This window comes from Orbicella faveolata, unplaced genomic scaffold (assembly GCF_042242905.1).
Source record: "Orbicella faveolata isolate gen_17 unplaced genomic scaffold, um_ofav_v1 contig_13, whole genome shotgun sequence".
Lineage (NCBI taxonomy): Eukaryota > Metazoa > Cnidaria > Anthozoa > Scleractinia > Merulinidae > Orbicella > Orbicella faveolata.
In genome coordinates, this window is record NW_028301540.1 from 28,545,172 (window position 1) to 28,562,290 (window position 17,119).

At 40.1% G+C, this 17,119-nt stretch overlaps 1 protein-coding gene across 2 annotated transcripts; it reads right to left on the minus strand.

Annotated features, from left to right (window-relative positions):
- Nucleotides 1-1,568: 1,568 nt before the first annotated feature.
- Nucleotides 1,569-16,514, minus strand: LOC110053906 (uncharacterized). 2 transcript variants are annotated; one of them, XM_089285321.1, is made up of 10 exons: nucleotides 16,158-16,514; nucleotides 15,935-16,043; nucleotides 7,889-11,976; nucleotides 7,150-7,275; nucleotides 6,269-6,381; nucleotides 5,945-6,012; nucleotides 5,100-5,242; nucleotides 4,371-4,493; nucleotides 3,933-4,044; nucleotides 1,569-2,983 (listed from the first exon to the last, which is right to left on the minus strand). In XM_089285321.1, exons 3-10 carry the CDS (start codon nucleotides 11,916-11,918, stop codon nucleotides 2,614-2,616), a joined length of 5,085 nt encoding a protein of 1,694 aa, XP_089141447.1. In that variant the 5' UTR covers nucleotides 11,919-11,976; nucleotides 15,935-16,043; nucleotides 16,158-16,514; the 3' UTR covers nucleotides 1,569-2,613. The 2 variants fall into 2 exon arrangements, with proteins under 2 accessions (XP_089141447.1, XP_089141448.1); XM_089285322.1 differs by having other exon boundaries at nucleotides 15,935-16,078.
- Nucleotides 16,515-17,119: the final 605 nt, after the last annotated feature.

Below are 17,119 nucleotides of genomic sequence, written 5' to 3' on the forward strand. Positions count from 1 at the left end.
ACAAGACCCCAAAGACACTCGAAAATTCTCATGCAATCGAATCACCCGTAAGTGGAATTATATCCGGGACCATAAAAAAGGGTTCACTTAGTAGAGGTGTCTCTTATGAGATCTTAAAAAGGTAATCTTTGTTCGTGGCTGGGACCATGAATAAGTGAACGCCCACGGGAGCCCGGAGTTCAGCGGAGGTTCAACTATGTTACAAATAAAGGATGGCCAATACATCCTTGATTTTCGGGGGTAGGGTGGAGGATGGCAAAGCTATTCTTGATCAGAAAAACGTTAGACCTTTCCCGCATTCCACTTCAGTGCGTACGAACAATAGTACCAGAGCTAGGTTGGGGTGCACATTTTCATAAATTTGCTGTATTTTTGTCCACCCTGGCCTCGACTTGGCGCCATTGTTTGTTGGAATGCGGGAAAGGTTCTATTCTTGCCCAAATATAACATAAATGCCCACTCCCCCTTCGCGCGAAGATAAAGTACAGTATTCCAATCCTAACTGTAAACGTTCCCCTCGCTGAATTTGATTTCCCATCACGATTCTCTTTGTTCTAATCAATTTAATCATTTATTATTATAAAGAGAGATTGAATCGTAATCACTTGGGACAGAAACTAAAGGAGCTACGTTAGGGATAGTCACGCAAGAGACGCATTGCGTGACTTCGTCAAGTAAACGTTGCTCAAACTTTTTTAAGTTCGTTTTTTCGCGATCCATCTCAATCTCCCTCAGTCATAGCCATGTTCCTTTTAAGTCTATTGTCACCTCTTTAGTGATATACTGCTCTTTTTGGAGTTTCCTTTAGAATTAAGGATAGGTTTGTACATGGTAAAATTGGTGATATTTATCCTAACATTGCTGCTGTAAGCAATACCTTTCACATCGACTGAGCTTGTTTAGCTAATGAAATGGTAAAAATTTAATGCCAGAAACTACGTGTAAGTCTTAATTTTGCAAGGTGTTAATGGAGCTTCCATGTTCAGCTTCAATGCAGAGCGTAGAATTAATAAGCTGTTTACTCTTGTGAAATGGGGTAATTCTGATGGTTTCACTTCAGAAATGTAAGTAACAATTTTTCGTTCAATTCTGTTTTCTGTTCAAATCGTATTAGTAGTTGGGGAACGAAATAGATAGCCGACTACCAATGAGTGGCAACCTAAACGACCACCTATTAAACGGACACCCCTGTTTGGTGGCCAGTAAACAAAGTCCCGATGAGGGCTTTTCATTTGACCCTTTGCATAAATGGTATCTAAATATAAATAGCAATACTTATACATCCTTAGCGTCGCATTCATGTTTCTAAACAAAGCGTTTTCACATGAATGTGAGGCTAAGGTGTATAAATATGGGTTATTCAAATTTAACCGCCGTTTGTACTCCATTTCCCCGAGGGTGACCGTTAAACAGGGGTTGAAGTGTATTTCTCGCGTGAACTCTTGCGTGTCAACCAGACACTCCGCGCAGTTAGAATGATCAGCAACCTCTTTCACCACCATATCCATCTTCTAATTTCATGGCAATTAAAACTGTCCAATTTTAAGGGTCTTAATAAAATGAAGGAGTTGTTTTAATGGTTTTGTGGCGTTTATTGTAAAAGAATATCCATGGCCCGTGTATTGGGAGGATATAGCTACTTAATTCACACTTGGAGATTGCATTATATACAATTTTCTGAAATTTTCCACAAAGTTTTTCCACTACTCTTTGATATGTCAAGGTTATAACTTCACACGGTTGATCGTTTTATCTAAATTATCTAATGTGCGACCCTTCACCATTTCTTGATTTTAAGTAACAATGTTAGTAGTTACAAGTAACAAATATTATTTATACCCTGTAAATATCTCACTGTGGAAAATTATTGGTTTCCTGTGTTTAATTTTTACTGGTTATAGAGAGACCAGCCTGAAGTTTTACTTTTTACAGAGCACGCAAATTTCATGAGTTCTTGTCAGAAGTCGGTGTCTAAATTTAGCAAGGGCAATTCAATTTTACGAAAACTGTTATCTTAACGTCATCCTAGAGAAGAATCCGCACTACTCAGCAAGCTACCCGGAGTGCAATTCGGGCAAAAACAGTAACACCGCACAAAAACGCGAACTCGTGAAATGGGCAATTCAAACTTTCTTTACAAAGCTTTACTTTCTTTCCAAAGAAACGGTTCTTTCTTCCCCATTTGCCTACTGGAACTATTGAAGGTAGAACTATTCAGTTTGAATCCGAGGAAAAGATAGTGCACAGTACATTGTTTCGGGAAATTCCCGATTTCCGGGGTCAAAGAAATTTAAATTGGAGGTAAATATTGAAATGGCGAATTTTACCTCTTGAAAGTCAGTGGGAACGATCTTTGTTTACAAATTATTAACATTGATGCATTTGCAACATTTTAGTTTAATCTCGCAACCCTTTGATTATGTTCGACTGATATAAGATACAGATGCAGACTAAGGGCAAGACCTAAGATTTCAATCTCTGCCGGCAATTTCCTTCGGTCGTTCAGAAACCGGTGTCCGAAGCGACGATGAGCACTCGCTCGAACACAAGACAGGGACCCCTACTTGGGTTGTCTTTTTATCGCTCTTTGGCACTCTGTTTTAACTCTTAGTTCTAATTCTTAAACGCGGAATTGACCTCTCCGCTCGCGCCTGAAGGCAATTCAGACAAATGAAACTGCTTGCTGCTCTCAACCATTTCATACGCGTTACCATTTCTAGCGTTCTTCTCGACCGCCAATTCAAATGGAGTCTTAGCCCTCATACTGCCGCTTGGCTCAAAGTCTTCGTCATCAACAAAATGCGGGGGATGGGGTCGCCCTGTCTCCTGGTCTTGGGGGCCCTGCGCTGTCCCTGGCCTCGACACGCCGTTCTTTTCCCTGTAGTAAACATCGCCACTTTGTGGATGCGATATCCTGCTGGCTTCACTGTTCCGTCTGTTTGGCTCTTTGGGCTGTAGTGAATCATCTGTATCTAGGCCATACCTATGAAAAAAAAAATGTATCTATATATTAGAAAGATAGTTTTGAGCGAAGTGGTTAAAGGCGTGGAAGTCTCCATCACCGAATCAGATGGTCCAGGTCGAAACTCGGTGGTCGAAGCGTTTGTGTTATGTTCCCGGTAAGACCCGTGAATCTGTTCGCTTGTGATATTTGCGTCAGTTATTGCTTTTGGGTGGAAATTGTTTTTGGTGAAATCGATATTGCCATGGAAGGCTTCTTTGCCAGGAGACCACAGACAGTTTCCTTGCACCTGTTGTTTTAGTTTCTTTTCCAACTCTTTCTTTGACCTTGTTAACTGTTGCCGAATTACTATTCAATTGTGCTTTGACTATAACCAGAAGCATATATGCTTCTGCTATAGCTCATTACAGTATTGATGATGTCAGTTATAATGGTAAGGAGGCATTCAACCAGTCTGATATTGCTTATACGAAGACACTTTCACATAATGCTTTGAATGTGTTAAAGCTCTTAAAAACCCCCTTTCCAATCCGGAGGTTTTGCAAATGTAAACTTCCTAAAAGAGTTATGGCACTATTTCTGTTCATTTCTCCCTTCCGATTCATTCTTGTTTCACAAAGATTGAACTACGTTAGTTCGCTCATTCAACATTTTTTAAATTTAGAGCGAGGGGAAGGGGCAAAAATAGTTGAATAACAATTGAAATGTACAGTACAGATATGTATCTCCAAAACACATATATAAAACCGTAGACCGTATAGACTCCCTTTGCTCATGACAATGGTTAATAAAAAGGTTCACCCCTGGTGGCCTCTATGGAAATCCAACATAATATAAGCTGCAGTGTGCCAGAGTAGTCTTATACGCTCGACTAAGTAGGCAAGCTCGACCTGATGTCGAGACTTAATTAGCATTAAGTATGACGTTACACGTCACATGATGGTTGATTGATGGGTGATGGCTGTCTTACCTTCCAGAAGGTTTGGGTCTCTTTATAACCAAAACCACAACTATGATGACGACTATCAGAAGAAGGAAGGCGGCTACGATGACCGTCCACCACATGGTTTTCAAAAATCCGGCTGTCAAAAAAAAACAAAAAACAAAAAAAAAAACAATTTATTATTACACTGTTACGTCATTTTACCATATCAGATCAAGAAATAGCGTCAAATATGAACCCGCATTACGTGTCAAACTATTGACTAAGGGCGTGAAACGTCTACACTCCTAAACGTAAATTAAACAGATGTGGAAGAATGGCGCCTTATTAGCGCATACTTTTCACAAAATTTATGCAACACAGGCCATTGTACATCAAGGGAGCCTATTTATTTTTTAATTTCTGAGTCGTTGGTTTTATGGTTAAGCCGCCGATTCCGCCGTATTACACAGGCTTAGTGATTACCTTCGCATGAACGACCATCGCCATCATATCCATCGTCACATTCACAGTCAAATGACCCTTCTGTATTCACGCAAGTCGCATGTTGACCGCAGTCATCTTGGTGAGTCTCGCACTCGTTAAAATCTTTGGAAAAAAAAGGAGTTAAAATAAGACAATACAAAACAATATATCTCTTACATAAGAGTTTTTAGTAGTTTGTAATGGAACCTCGCTCCAAAACAATACTTCAATACGAAAAAGGTTTGCTGGCTAAGACCATTTTTTTATCCGAACAAAGGGTAAGCTAGTTTCTTTGATGAGTTACGTCGACACAGCAAATTAAAGAGTAAGCGTAAGGTCTTGGGCTCAACTGTCGTCAGGATTGTCCCACACTCACTGCAAAGAGAAGCGCAGTGCCTCAATGGTTAGCTCGCAGGACCTCCGGGCTCCAGCCTGACCAGAGTCATGTGTTGTGATCTCGGCCGAACAAGACGCTTTATCCTTGCAGTGCCATTCCCCACCCAGGTACAGACAATTAATGCTGGAGGGGTAACCCGGCGTTTGGCTAGCATTCTATCCAGGGTGGAGTAGAAATACTCGAAGTCGCCTCAACCCTCAGAAACTTGGATAACTTATCAAAAAGATACGATTAAGTATAAAGACCAGCCGCTACCTCCCCACGTTTATGGGACCCGCCAGTGCTCTTATTGACAGGTTCCACTGTATGACCGACAGAACCTATAAGTTTACCTTCGATTACTGGAGTTTTGACAGCAAAGACACCAAGGCGTGAATCATTTAATCTCTCTGTCAATGCATTCCTTAAATCCTGAGGCGTCCCAGTGTATTCCGGACTCGTAAAAATTAGGTAATCTACGATGATACTACCGTTTCTATAAAGAGAAAGTGGAAAAACAAACAAAAGGTGATCAGAATCCGAGATGCTACACTTCAGTTCCCCCAGAGTCCAAGGTGATTCGCTTGCATGACAAAGGAAAGAAAAGCAGGTCGTCTGTAGTGAGGTGTTCTAGACATTCATAAGCGTAGGTGATGCAATGCAAAACTGATGGCAACACCACCTACCAGTAAAAGATAGAAGACCGTTTCTAACCGATGGAAAACAAAAAGCCAGTTGGTCAGTCATCGCCATTCAACGACGTTTTTCCATACCAAAAGAACCGTAGTGGTATCTGGGAGGGCATGGGTTTGAATCCTAGCGTGCGAGCAGGCTCACGTTGGAGCACAAGCGCGCACGGCGTAGGCGCGAGCGGGAAATCGAGCGGTGAAGCAGCGAGACGAGAAAGTGACTTGGCGCCTCTTCACCAGACTTCTTCCCGCCGGATCCCTCTGCTCTTCGCCGCTCGCGCGCGTGACTCAAAGGTGAGCCAGGCTATTTGAACCCCTTCTAGGGCTCTTTTTTCTTTTCCCCGCGCTCGTGACATGCCTCACAAACGTATTTCTTGTTTAACAAAGTCACGAAACGGAGTTGTGCAAGTGATTCTCGGAACGGAAAACCTGACGCTAAATAGTTCCCCCTACACACAGAAAAGAGTCAACTTCAAAATTGGGAACCTGTTTAGAACAATTACTATTACCTTAACTCGTTAACTTTACATCCATAGTAATATTGCCCAACTGATGATTTCTGGAATTCTTTGTTTACCTTGAATAAAACAGTTGACAGAAAAGAAATAAAGTTTTACTTAGAAAGGGCAACTTACACAGAACCAAATGAAACGCATAAACATTAAAACCTACCGTAAAACATGGATAATAACTACCTTTCCCTGTTAAAGAATATATTAACATTATTCCTGAGAGCGAGAAAAAACGAGAAAAAACACAACTCGTGTCCGACATCTGCTGCCGAGAATCAGTTGTGTTCAAACACTTGTAACATCTAGGGTGGTAAGGCTTACCGTGGTTTCAAATTCCACTTTGAAATCAAAGAAAGTCCCCTTTGATTTGTCCTTATGAGACAGTTGATATATCTTGTTTGTAATGGTCAGAGTGCCTCTAAACGTCTTGCAAGCTGAAAATGAAAAGAGTGAAACTGAGAGCAATTGCAACATAGAGGTGACGCCTCAGCACAAGGAATGCGTCGGTAGCACTGGTTTTCGTTCAGTCTGTGGGTTAGTCAGTTCAGCTGAGTTAGGTAGCTAAGTAAAATCTATAATTGAACTAAAACGTCTATGATATATTTTGGTTGATCTAAAAAGGAGCTATGAGTAACATATTGAGTCATTTCTTGCAATTTACACATTGCCTTCGATACCGAGACAAAATAATCCATTAAAAAATATCAAAGAGGTGGAATTGGAAGATGGTTAGCAATGACGAGCAACTTATGTTCATGGGGTTGGTGCTTCCACAAAATTCGCGTCTTATAGACAGGTTACAATTAAGTATATCTCATCAATTAAGAATTAGTCTCTCGACAGTTCAATTTCCTAAGGGAAACTTTTTACAACACTAAAGTTAGCGACATTCAATCTGATCTCCAGGATCATCCAGTCAGTGAAATCCAAAAGGGCGTCTTGGACTCACTAAACCATACGACTCTAGGCTATAGGGACTACTGTTTGTTTCAGTCTAGTCTTGTAAAAACCTACCAATGCATAGATTTTGACGTACTAAAAAATCATTTATTATCTGCCTACGATAGATCTGACATCATCCCCAGGACTTGCTATTGTACGACCATATGAAGGATGTAAAGTACACAAAGAAAACAGCTATGTTGTAATACCGGGAGAATAACGAATAACACGTGGGTTTTAGGAGCTCCAACAAAACTTACGCTTGCACGTTTCATTGATGTTGACTTTGAAATGGCCAGGAACTTCGCATTCGCAGTCGAAACCACCGTGGTAATTTTGACACAGGCTCTCTGTTCCGCATGGTCCAGAACTGCACTCGTTTATATCTGTGAATTCAGAGAATATTAAACCCACAGTTACTTTCGATGATCAGTCTGCTTTGGGCCCTGAAATTCACAACAGCATTCAACATCCATTGGTTGGAAGACCGAAGAAAATCGTCGACTTGGGGGTATTACCTTGATTATATCATCCGACACCAATTTCTCAAAACTAAAATTTGATTTAATAACATATAGTCAGCAAGGAATATTACCACTTGCTACTTAATGACAGTAAATGATTAGGTGTTATCACTAGGAACCAAGAGAATTATAAATTTGCTAAGGTGTACTCGTGATTACAAATTGAAAGTGGTACCAATCAGTTTGCCGTTAGCATGGTCCTGTACTTTCGGTTCATTTCAAACTCTATGACAAGCGCCCTTTCTCATTTTTTGCTGGTGAGCTACGTACACGTTTTTAATCTAAGTACGTCGAAGGACGATATGGTAAATGAAGTCTTCTGTTATTCAACTAATGCTTAATAGCTACCTTTTCCTTGACAGTTTAATGACTGAGGAAAGAATTTCATTTTACAAACCCTATTTCAGTTTTCAAAAATAAATATTTAGACAATACTAGGTTAGCCCAGCAAGATGCTCCTTAAAAACAGGGTTACCTGTGCACTCTGTGTCTTTGCTTACTCTGGTTAATCCTCGTTTGCATGGAGCCGGGGTTGGGGGTGACGGAGTAGGTGGGAGCAGTGTCTCCGTCAAGATGAAGTTCGCCAAAGTGAAAAGGGTCTCATCACCGAGGCCCTGTAATCCTCCTCCCCTGTAGTAAAGCATGTCATCCACAGTATAGCTCTTAAGCTTGGTTTGTTGCTGTGCTGTCCAGTTGAAGATAAAGGTAACATTCTGTATAGGAACACTAAGAAGTAAGTCAATGACATCAAATATGCTTTCGTTTTGCAGCACTGTCAAATTTGTCCCTTTGGCAGTAGCAAGGTTCAGTAGAGACGAACTCATCAAAGAAGTCTTGGCATCGATTAACGGCGTAATAGAGCGTTCTAGAAGATCTTGGAAACCTTGCAAAGACATGTTTCTTATAACCTCAGCTGAGACATCTAAGAGAGTCGACAAACGATCAGGGTCCATGCCAAGGGCTCCGGCAGCTTTTGAATAGGCGTCGCTAACTATTGGAAGCACCAATAAAGACCACCGTGATGGAAGAGTTAGGTTAAACTCGAAAGGAGAGACATTAAATTCACTGGGAAGCATATTGGGGTCAAAATCGATTTGGGAATTGAGCTGCGTGAGTGAATTCCACAGAATGTCCAGAATGTTACAGTCATCGCAGATCAGGGGTGCGTTGACGTTAAAAAGACTGGATGCTTTGTTTACGAGTTCGGAGCTATAGTCATTTAAAAGTGATATAAACGCTGGCGAATTCCTTGGAAGGTCTAATAGCTTTGTTATTACCTCTCTGAAGGATTTGACAAGCCTTTTGCTGTCTGCAGTTTCTGAGGTTAGGTTAGCTATATCATTCAGGGATACTGCACCAAGGACAGGCCAGTCGACTAATGAGGCGTTTACAGCCCACGCAATCTTTGGCCACGGTAGCTGGAAAAGAGCTTGAAACATCGTCAACATGGAAATGTTGTTTTTCACTTCAAAGTTGAATTTCGCAGCCAATTCGTCGACAGTTTTAGTCGCTGCAGCAACTACCAGTGCAAATTTTCTACATGTCGTGTCGTTGTCGTGTCCCAGCATTGAAACTGTGATTGTATGTGGCAGTTTATTGAAGAGATCAGCGTTGAAGAGTTCACAATAGACTGGAAGTTCCATGAAAGTGTAATTTTCTAGCACTTCAATTCCGATTGAGCTGAAGTTGTAGAGCAACAGGAGGTCCGATTTTGTAAGGTTGATCCTATTTTCAATGAATTCTAAAACGGTAACATCCTGCAGAGATTCTGTTGTAATCCCAATAGAATTTGTGATCTGCAGGATCGATTCATTCTCCATAGCTGATTTTCCTTTTAGTAGTCTGGCAAAGACGTTGTCCCATTTTAACTCGATCTGAGCAAGTGTTAAGCTTTGAAGGCTGTCACTGGTTTCTTGCAACAACTTTGCAAAAATGGGCAGCGATACACCAAGCTGCTGCCGTCCGCTTCGAATGACCTCTGCCTTTACAAACGGTATCAGCTCTGTCCACTCAGTTGGTGAGAGCTTCTCTAGATTTCCGGGCTCCAAATTCAAATTCGCTTCTAACGATTTTAAAGATACGTTAAATTTGGCAACTAGGTATTGAAGTACATATGCGAAGACTTCAATAACAGGTAGTACGTCATATTGGGCTTTACTTATCCCAGAAACCTGGATAAGTTCGTCTTCATCTGTGTTGAATTCCTCATAAAGAATGTTCAACGTTGGAACTCGATTTTGATTCACCTTCTCGCGAAGAGTTTGATTGTTCTCATTCTGTAGTTGTATGGAACTTTCAAATATCTGTAGGAGTGTTCTTGATAGGAACTTATCTACGGACATGCCACTAACCTCCTTGAATGTGTCTTGGTTAAGGACATAGAGCACCGTCCAATACTCCATCTTCAGTCCAAAGGCCCAAATATTTTGTCGCCATGGAAGTTCTGTCACCATTTCAATGAGATTCACAAAAGAAATGCTTGAATTTGCAAGGATACTGAAAGCTGAGTGCAAATAGGACATGTTTCTGTGTCGAGCTTCGACATAAAATCTCGTAGTCTTACAGGCTGCGCGAGATTCTTTAATCCCAGCCAGCTCTTCTGTAATGTTGTGTGCGATCCTGTCTTTGTTAGCGGAGGTGTCGAGGCCACAAAATCGAGGTAAGTCGCTGAACCTGATCCGTCCAAGAATAAAAATTTGATTTGAATTAAGATCGTAAACCAGTTCCAGTTCCTCGGAATTGAAACCACTCGCTGATAACAACAGGTTAAGAACTGAAGTGTTGAGATAATCAGCATCCGAGATGGAATTGCTGGCCAAATACCAGCTTATAGGATCATTTTCAAACTTCATTTTTTTTTGCTTCAGGTCTTGGATATAATTTCTTATCAACTCCTTCAACTGAGTGATAGACAACTCATCAGAGGTAACATTTAGCAACTGAAGCAATTTTTGGATGGGCATTTGTAGCTTGGCGGCCTCCATCGTTACGGTAGCATCAACGATGAGAGATATCGTGTTATTCCATTCTTGTCTTGGCAAGCTGAACAATTGTTCCTCGGTCATCTGTACAGCAGTAATGATTTCACTTAAATTCAGTTTGAAGTGGATGACAGTGGCATTAAGAAAGCTTCTGAACAAAACAGTCGACGTGACATTTTGAAGTGAGCCTTCAGGTACTTCGTTCAAAATGGCCACTTCATTTAGTGACAAATTGAATGCCTCCTTTAGTACACCTTTAATGAACACACGATAGGTCTCCGTTTTGTTGTCTAGAGTGTTATTTTCCCTGAGGGAAAAGATAACTTTGACTGACTCGCTCACTGACTCGTTATGCAAACTTTCTACTTGAAGTCCAGCGATTTCAGCAAGGTGGGGTAATGTAACAGCGTCCAAATATTCCCATTCAGACAATGAGGCATCTAAAGCCCAATGGACTGTACGCCATGGAAGGCTGCTCACCGCGAAAATAATTTCCAACACAGTCATATCTTCAGTGATGACCACAGAGTCGCTTTGAAAAGATGAAATAGGTTTTCCTTTAATATTTATCAACACTGGGCATGGTGGCGATTGGTTTACTGATCCAAAAACTTTTCCAGACGCCTCGGGCAGAGTCATGTCTAAGATGCTTTCGACTGAAATGTCACACATATGATAAATCTGATTCAACGTTGTTCGATCGATTGTCTTGGCTTGTTCGTCACTTTTGTTGTACAAAATGGCAAATTGCTGAAGAGAAAGATTAATTTCTGCATTTGCTAAGACTCTCGTTAGCGTACTGTCGGCATAGGAATCTTCTGTGACACCGGATGAATTAAAAATCAGGGCTGTTGTGTTTGTGTCGAGAATATCTTTTTTCGGAGGGAAAGGAAATACTAGGCTCTCGAAAGTGCTGAGGTTGACATTAAGAAGTTCCTGGGGCTCTTTCTGCACCAGTTGTGCCAAGGAATCCAACGAGGGAAGCTGAAGCATTTTTCTGAATGCCGGAGTGCTCTCCTCAATCATCGCATGCACAACAGTCTCCCAGTCGCCTGGGTCATAGGAGTTGGAAAGATTGATGGCCGGAATTCCTAGTTTTGATGCAACGTTATTAACAGTGAAATGGAATTTTTCACTGGTGAACTTTAGAAGTTCCTCCTGGTAATCCGCTGGCGTCAACACAGCGTGCTGGTCTACGAAAGAGCTGTTGATGTCATCAAGCGGAATTTCATAAGACCATTGATAGTTCAAGTCCTCTAGATTTGCGTGAGTGAAATCAAAGTTATAAAAACCAGTCGATCCTAATTGATTGAAGATAAATCCAAGAGTTTCAGAGTATGCTTTTTCCAAAGACCAATCCTTCAGAATCCTTACGTGTTCAGCGGTGACTTTCTCATGTTTAAGATCGCTTCCAAAGTTCGGAAAGAGGTGCTTAATGGGCATATAAAGAAATGGTAGAGTGAACTGCCCAGCAATTGGAGACACCAAAACTATGAAGAAGAGAAGGCCTCGATATTGCATCATTTTCAAGCGCGCTGTTGATACTCTTGTTCGTTTCTTGGCCAGGAAAAACAGTTAGGACCTACACCAAGCAATAAATTTAGAATATTAAACAATACCCTGAGACAAACAGCATTTGCATGCACCACTGGTAGCACAAATACTCTTTTTGCGACAAAGATATCGGGAATATATGAAATATCTATACTGTACTATCTTGGAACTTTCTTCTCCTACCTTTTTTCGATTGACTTTGACGGCTTAAAAGTACTTCGGTAAGAAGTTTGACTGTAAAACCTCCTTTACATTTCCATAAATTTATCTCAATGTTCGTTCTGAGAATTTACTGTCACATCAAGAGCGTTAATATCCCCTTCCTTAATAATTTTCTTGACAATGTTGTGTCTACTTGACACCAATCTTTCAAGTAAGGAGACAACATATTAATAGCTATCGTAATTTGAGAATGTATGCCAAATGGAAATCTACCGACGCACAGCTGTAGTAAACATCTCCAGCCGTTTCTGTATATCCTAAACGATTACTCGTCGTGAAAATAAACGTTGGAAAGCCTCAGTAGCACCACATAACTTTCTACGGAAATACTGAATTAAAGCAAGGCAAACGAAATTTTCAAACACCATAAAAGACCCTTCGTCCATCGATGAGGTATCGCTCGCAGGTTGCATATCAAAAATAACACAATGTGTAGGAATACCATTAGAAAAAACCCTACCACATATTGTGCGAACAAAGGTGCGTTTGTTTTGAATAAACTTACAACACAATTAAAGTTCCCCTATTAAAAAGTGTGCAAAGCTTCCGTGGATGTTTAAAAGCGAGTTTATTTTCAGCAAGCACACGTATCCATTCGTTACGAACTAACAACAAAATTAAATTTAAATTTGTAGTTCAAAAATGAGGCCTTACCTTGAATTGCGTAATACTGACCGACCGCATGTGACTCGCTTCGAGTTCTTAGTACATCCGCTTAATTTAAGTGGGCGGATTAAGTTAAAACTTTGTGGTTTAATTAAACTTTTAAGGTAGTGTTTCATATTCAAGCGAGTATAAATTTCATCGCAGTATTAATGCAAAGCAGGTGGCCATGTTTCTGTTGATAAGACAACTGACAGATAATTGAAATGCTAACGATAGTGCTGGTGTCCTAAAATATACACAAGTTTGATCGAAGCAACTTCATTGGTAATCCTTCAAAAACAACACAAATAGCTGTGGGGAAAAATGTTTTTGTTTTTTGTTTTAAATGCATATCCTAAAGTTTCGAAAGCAACCGAAGCCTCTTCTTGACGCTACTCTCAGAGTTGGGAAGCAACTTTCGGGAAATCGCTACTCTCGGTTATTTAAAACTTAAACCTTATTGAAAAAAGTTTTCACTGATACATCACAACAGAATAATAAATTGCCTTTGGAAGAGTTTAATCTTCTCATGTAAATAGATCAGAGTAGTACGGTTCGTTTCTCTATCTATTATTTCCTGAATTTGTTTCTGAAAAGCAAGTCAAGTTACCCATGGAGTCATCAGCTACTTTCGGTGCGGCGATATTTTCAGAGGATCAATTTTTCGTGCATGATGAACCGGTAATAATTTTGAAATTTTAACGCGTTTTTAATTTTTCCTTTTAGAGTGGCAATTGCTTTCGAATCTTCTCGGCATTTACAACATACCGAGAACCTGCAAATCTTTCAGTTAGCATCGAATTTCAATTCTTTGTCGTGAAGATTGCTGGCGTAAACGAACGGAGGATAATGATGGACGACTAAACAATCGTGGGAATTAGCTTGACTAAAGAGTTGGAGAAGACCTTTTGAAATCTTTATTATGATAATGGTCAATTAGAACTTCTGCGTCATTCACATGAATTCTCAATAAGAAGAAAATATGATGTGGAGTAAATCGTAATTTTAATAAGAATAAAAATTAGTTGTTTCGTTGCACCTCAATCCATCTGTTTATAAGGAGCTGTTTTAAGTTCGAAAAGAAAAATAAAGAGAGACTTATATAACATTGCCCATGTGTTTCGAAACAGGTTTAAACTCCGAAAGTGCCTTGGAAACGTAAGACATGGGCGATTTTAAGCACCAACAGTGAACTAGGCAACTTAATCATTATTGTCATGTAAAAGCCCAAGCAACTTCGAACAGCTAATGCTGATAGACCTGCACGAACACACGACAATGAGAGGAGAGAACTATCATTTTCAAATGTTAAAGGAGCCTCGTCACGGTTTGTCAGCGTATCCTGAAAAGCTTAGCCCAGGTTCGTGCTCTGTAATCCGTGTCATTCTTCTCCATCTTTAACCATCCTTTTTCCTTCGTTAATTATTATCTCTTTAGTGTCTTTGTATCTTAGTTAAAGAGATTATTTCCAGGTTTCCGTCAGTTTAAAGGCAATTTTGTACATGGCACAAATACCTCAAAATGCCGTGACTGAGCTCCTTTAAATAAAAACACGATCCAGACGTCCTTTGAAATGGCTTCATTCACGTAATTCAAAAAAAGCGACCGCGTGATGACGAATTCATGATCACAGTTTGTTTGTAAGTTTTCGGTCGAGTTTCGCACTTTCTAACAAGATGCAATCCAGGATTAGTTACAGAGAAGAGTTCAATAGATGCAAAATCCATCGCATGGATAAGATTTACCTTGAACTTGGAAATTTTGAGGAATTTGCAAACGCTGTGCTGCAAATTTTGGCCATCCACGCCAACAATTGTTTGTCACCATGTGATCACCTTTTTTGAATGAGACCAACGGTGCGTGAGACGGCCTAAAAAAAAGCCATTTCAAAGGACGTCTGGGATTAATAGTATACAAGGCAGATGATGTTTGGGCACTCAAGTTTGTGTAAACTCCGTGGATTGAGTCTTGAATAAAATATTCGTGGAAAAGGAAGCACGAGAATCATTAATAATGAATCGTTACCTCAATTCTAATGTATGATCAAGCAAAATTTTGTCATTTCAGCTAGAAACCAATTGAAGCAGATGGTTGTTTGGCACTCAAGTTTGTGTAAACTCCGTGGACTGAGTCTTAAATAAAATATTCGTGGAAAAAGGAAGCACGAGAATCATTAATAATGAATCGTTACCCCAATTCTAATGTATGATCAAATAAAAGTTTGTCATTTCAGCTAGAAACCCATTGAAGCGAGGACTTTGCGGTCTTATGCAAGAGCCACTTCAGTCAATTCGGTTTCGAATGAAAGGACATCGCAACCTTAATTTATCATATTTAGCAGTGAGTGAATATTAAAGTTCAGCTGCTAAAGTTAGCTGCTTGCCCGCATGATACAAGAAAGTTGTTGTGCCGCTTGTGGTACCAGCGTGAAAATTGTTTTTGTGAATTTTCTTTGTTTTGGAAACCGCTAGCGTGTTTATCATACACAGAACCGAAGATCAAAAGTTATTTTGGGTGTTTTTCCGTGAAGAAGGCGGTTTTACTTATCTAGTAAAGTTTCTAGGCAGAATTAAAAAAGATATTATTCTTGAGCTTAAAGTGCTGATTGTATTAAGCAGTTTCCCGCGTGCTCTGAGGCATGTTTAATCAAGCATCGCAAGGAGGTTTTCCGCGTTCTGTCCGACACTGAATTATCAAAGGACTGCTTTTGTAGAAATCGCCGAATTAAGCAATCACAAGTGCATTAAGTCATTTATCACCTTTACTGCAACGGTCTGTATCAGTACTTATTTACCATCCATAATACTCAATATTTACCATTCTACACCACCTGTTATTCACTATACCCCTCGAAGCGTTCAAATTTCACTCGCCAAAATTGCCATTTTTTTCACGACCGACCCGAAACATTTGTCTCCAACACTGAAATATAACACCTTTTTGTCGGAAAATTTCCAAGGAAGCCCTTCGTTGTAATCCGTTATAATCAATTGGCGAACAAGAGTAAACTGCACTCCGCTTATGAAACGCCCTTTGATACCTAAACAAACCTATTATTCTAAACTATAGTACACTAAAAATGAGGTACTGGTTTCTCTAAAAAGTAAGTCTAACTGCACCTGCAAGTAATAAGCTTGTGCCACTGTAGATGAGCGAAACCTCAGTCTTAACTACGCCAAGGCAAACGAGTGGAACTCTGCCAGATCTTCCCACACTCCAGTTCAGTTCCTGTTCGTCCGTCGTTTGGGAAATAAAGAGACCCTCTAACTAACAGTCACTTTATGGTTTTGAAATATGGAATGCAATAAATCCGAGAGCAAGAAACCTCTATCGTATTTTTACCTTTCAAACGACGATGCACTCCACAAGTTATGGAGACTCAAACCGGCCTACGCTAAATAAATTTGCATATTGTCATTTCACTTTCACAACTGGAAGCTTCTGTTCTATTTTCGATGACATACTTTTCACACCTGGATGCAGTTACAACTCAACAGTTCAACATTTGCATAAAGATTAACATTCAATTTCTACATACTACAACTAATTTGCGATTGGTTAAAGACATTTTGAAAAGAAATTTCTTTATACGATCTGTTTTGGTCTGACTAAATTTTCGGTGATTTCTGTTCACCTTCGTGAGAGCTAAAAAGGAGGAAACGAGGGGGGTTGTTACTGATCACGACCCCCCCCCCCCCCCCTATTTTTTAAATTCTGATGAAGGTAGACAGAAGCCACCAAGTTGGGAGAAATGGTTTCATTATCTATCGCACAATTTCTTGCGCTTGGCGGTCAAGTGCTTGAATCTTCAGACGTCAAAGACTTGATACCATTGAGAGAAACTGACTTATTATTGCTGTTTCGGCTGGAGCGTAAACCCATCCACAAGACTACGAGGAACCCCTCTGTTTTCTTAGTCCGTTGAGCGTGATGAGAAAAAAGTGCGCGAGGGAAAATGGTAAGAAAAAAGTTGGGCCTGCCAGTAGCTCACACTTTCAGAGTAAAGTTCTTTGTACACAAAAAAACCGCTTGATATCATTACTAGAAGGCACTTGAAGCACGACAGTTGCAGGTGAATTCAAAAGAAACTTCAAACATAATTGACTCCGGAGGCCATTCCTGACAACTACATGAATAATTGTATTGAATCCTTTAAAAATTCAATAGTAAATAAAAGTTAACTCATGAACACTTTTGAAAGTGGTGGAATCACATCACGTGAAAGGACAAACGTTTCATAGACTTGGACATTCATCTTCTGAAGATTCTGACGATATTTTATCAAGAAAGTTCATTGAATAATA

What these genes read in the sequence shown, in the direction of transcription:
- LOC110053906 (XM_089285321.1), bottom strand. Translation starts at nt 11,918, where the DNA reads ATGATGCAATATCGAGGCCTTCTCTTCTTCATAGTTTTGGTGTCTCCA. An exon ending in CAAAGACACAGAGTGCACAG is followed by an intron (nt 7,276 to 7,888) that starts GTAACCCTGTTT and finishes CTGAATTCACAG; the next exon opens with ATATAAACGAGTGCAGTTCT. An exon ending in AAGTGGAATTTGAAACCACG is followed by an intron (nt 6,013 to 6,268) that starts GTAAGCCTTACC and finishes GTTTTATTCAAG; the next exon opens with GTAAACAAAGAATTCCAGAA.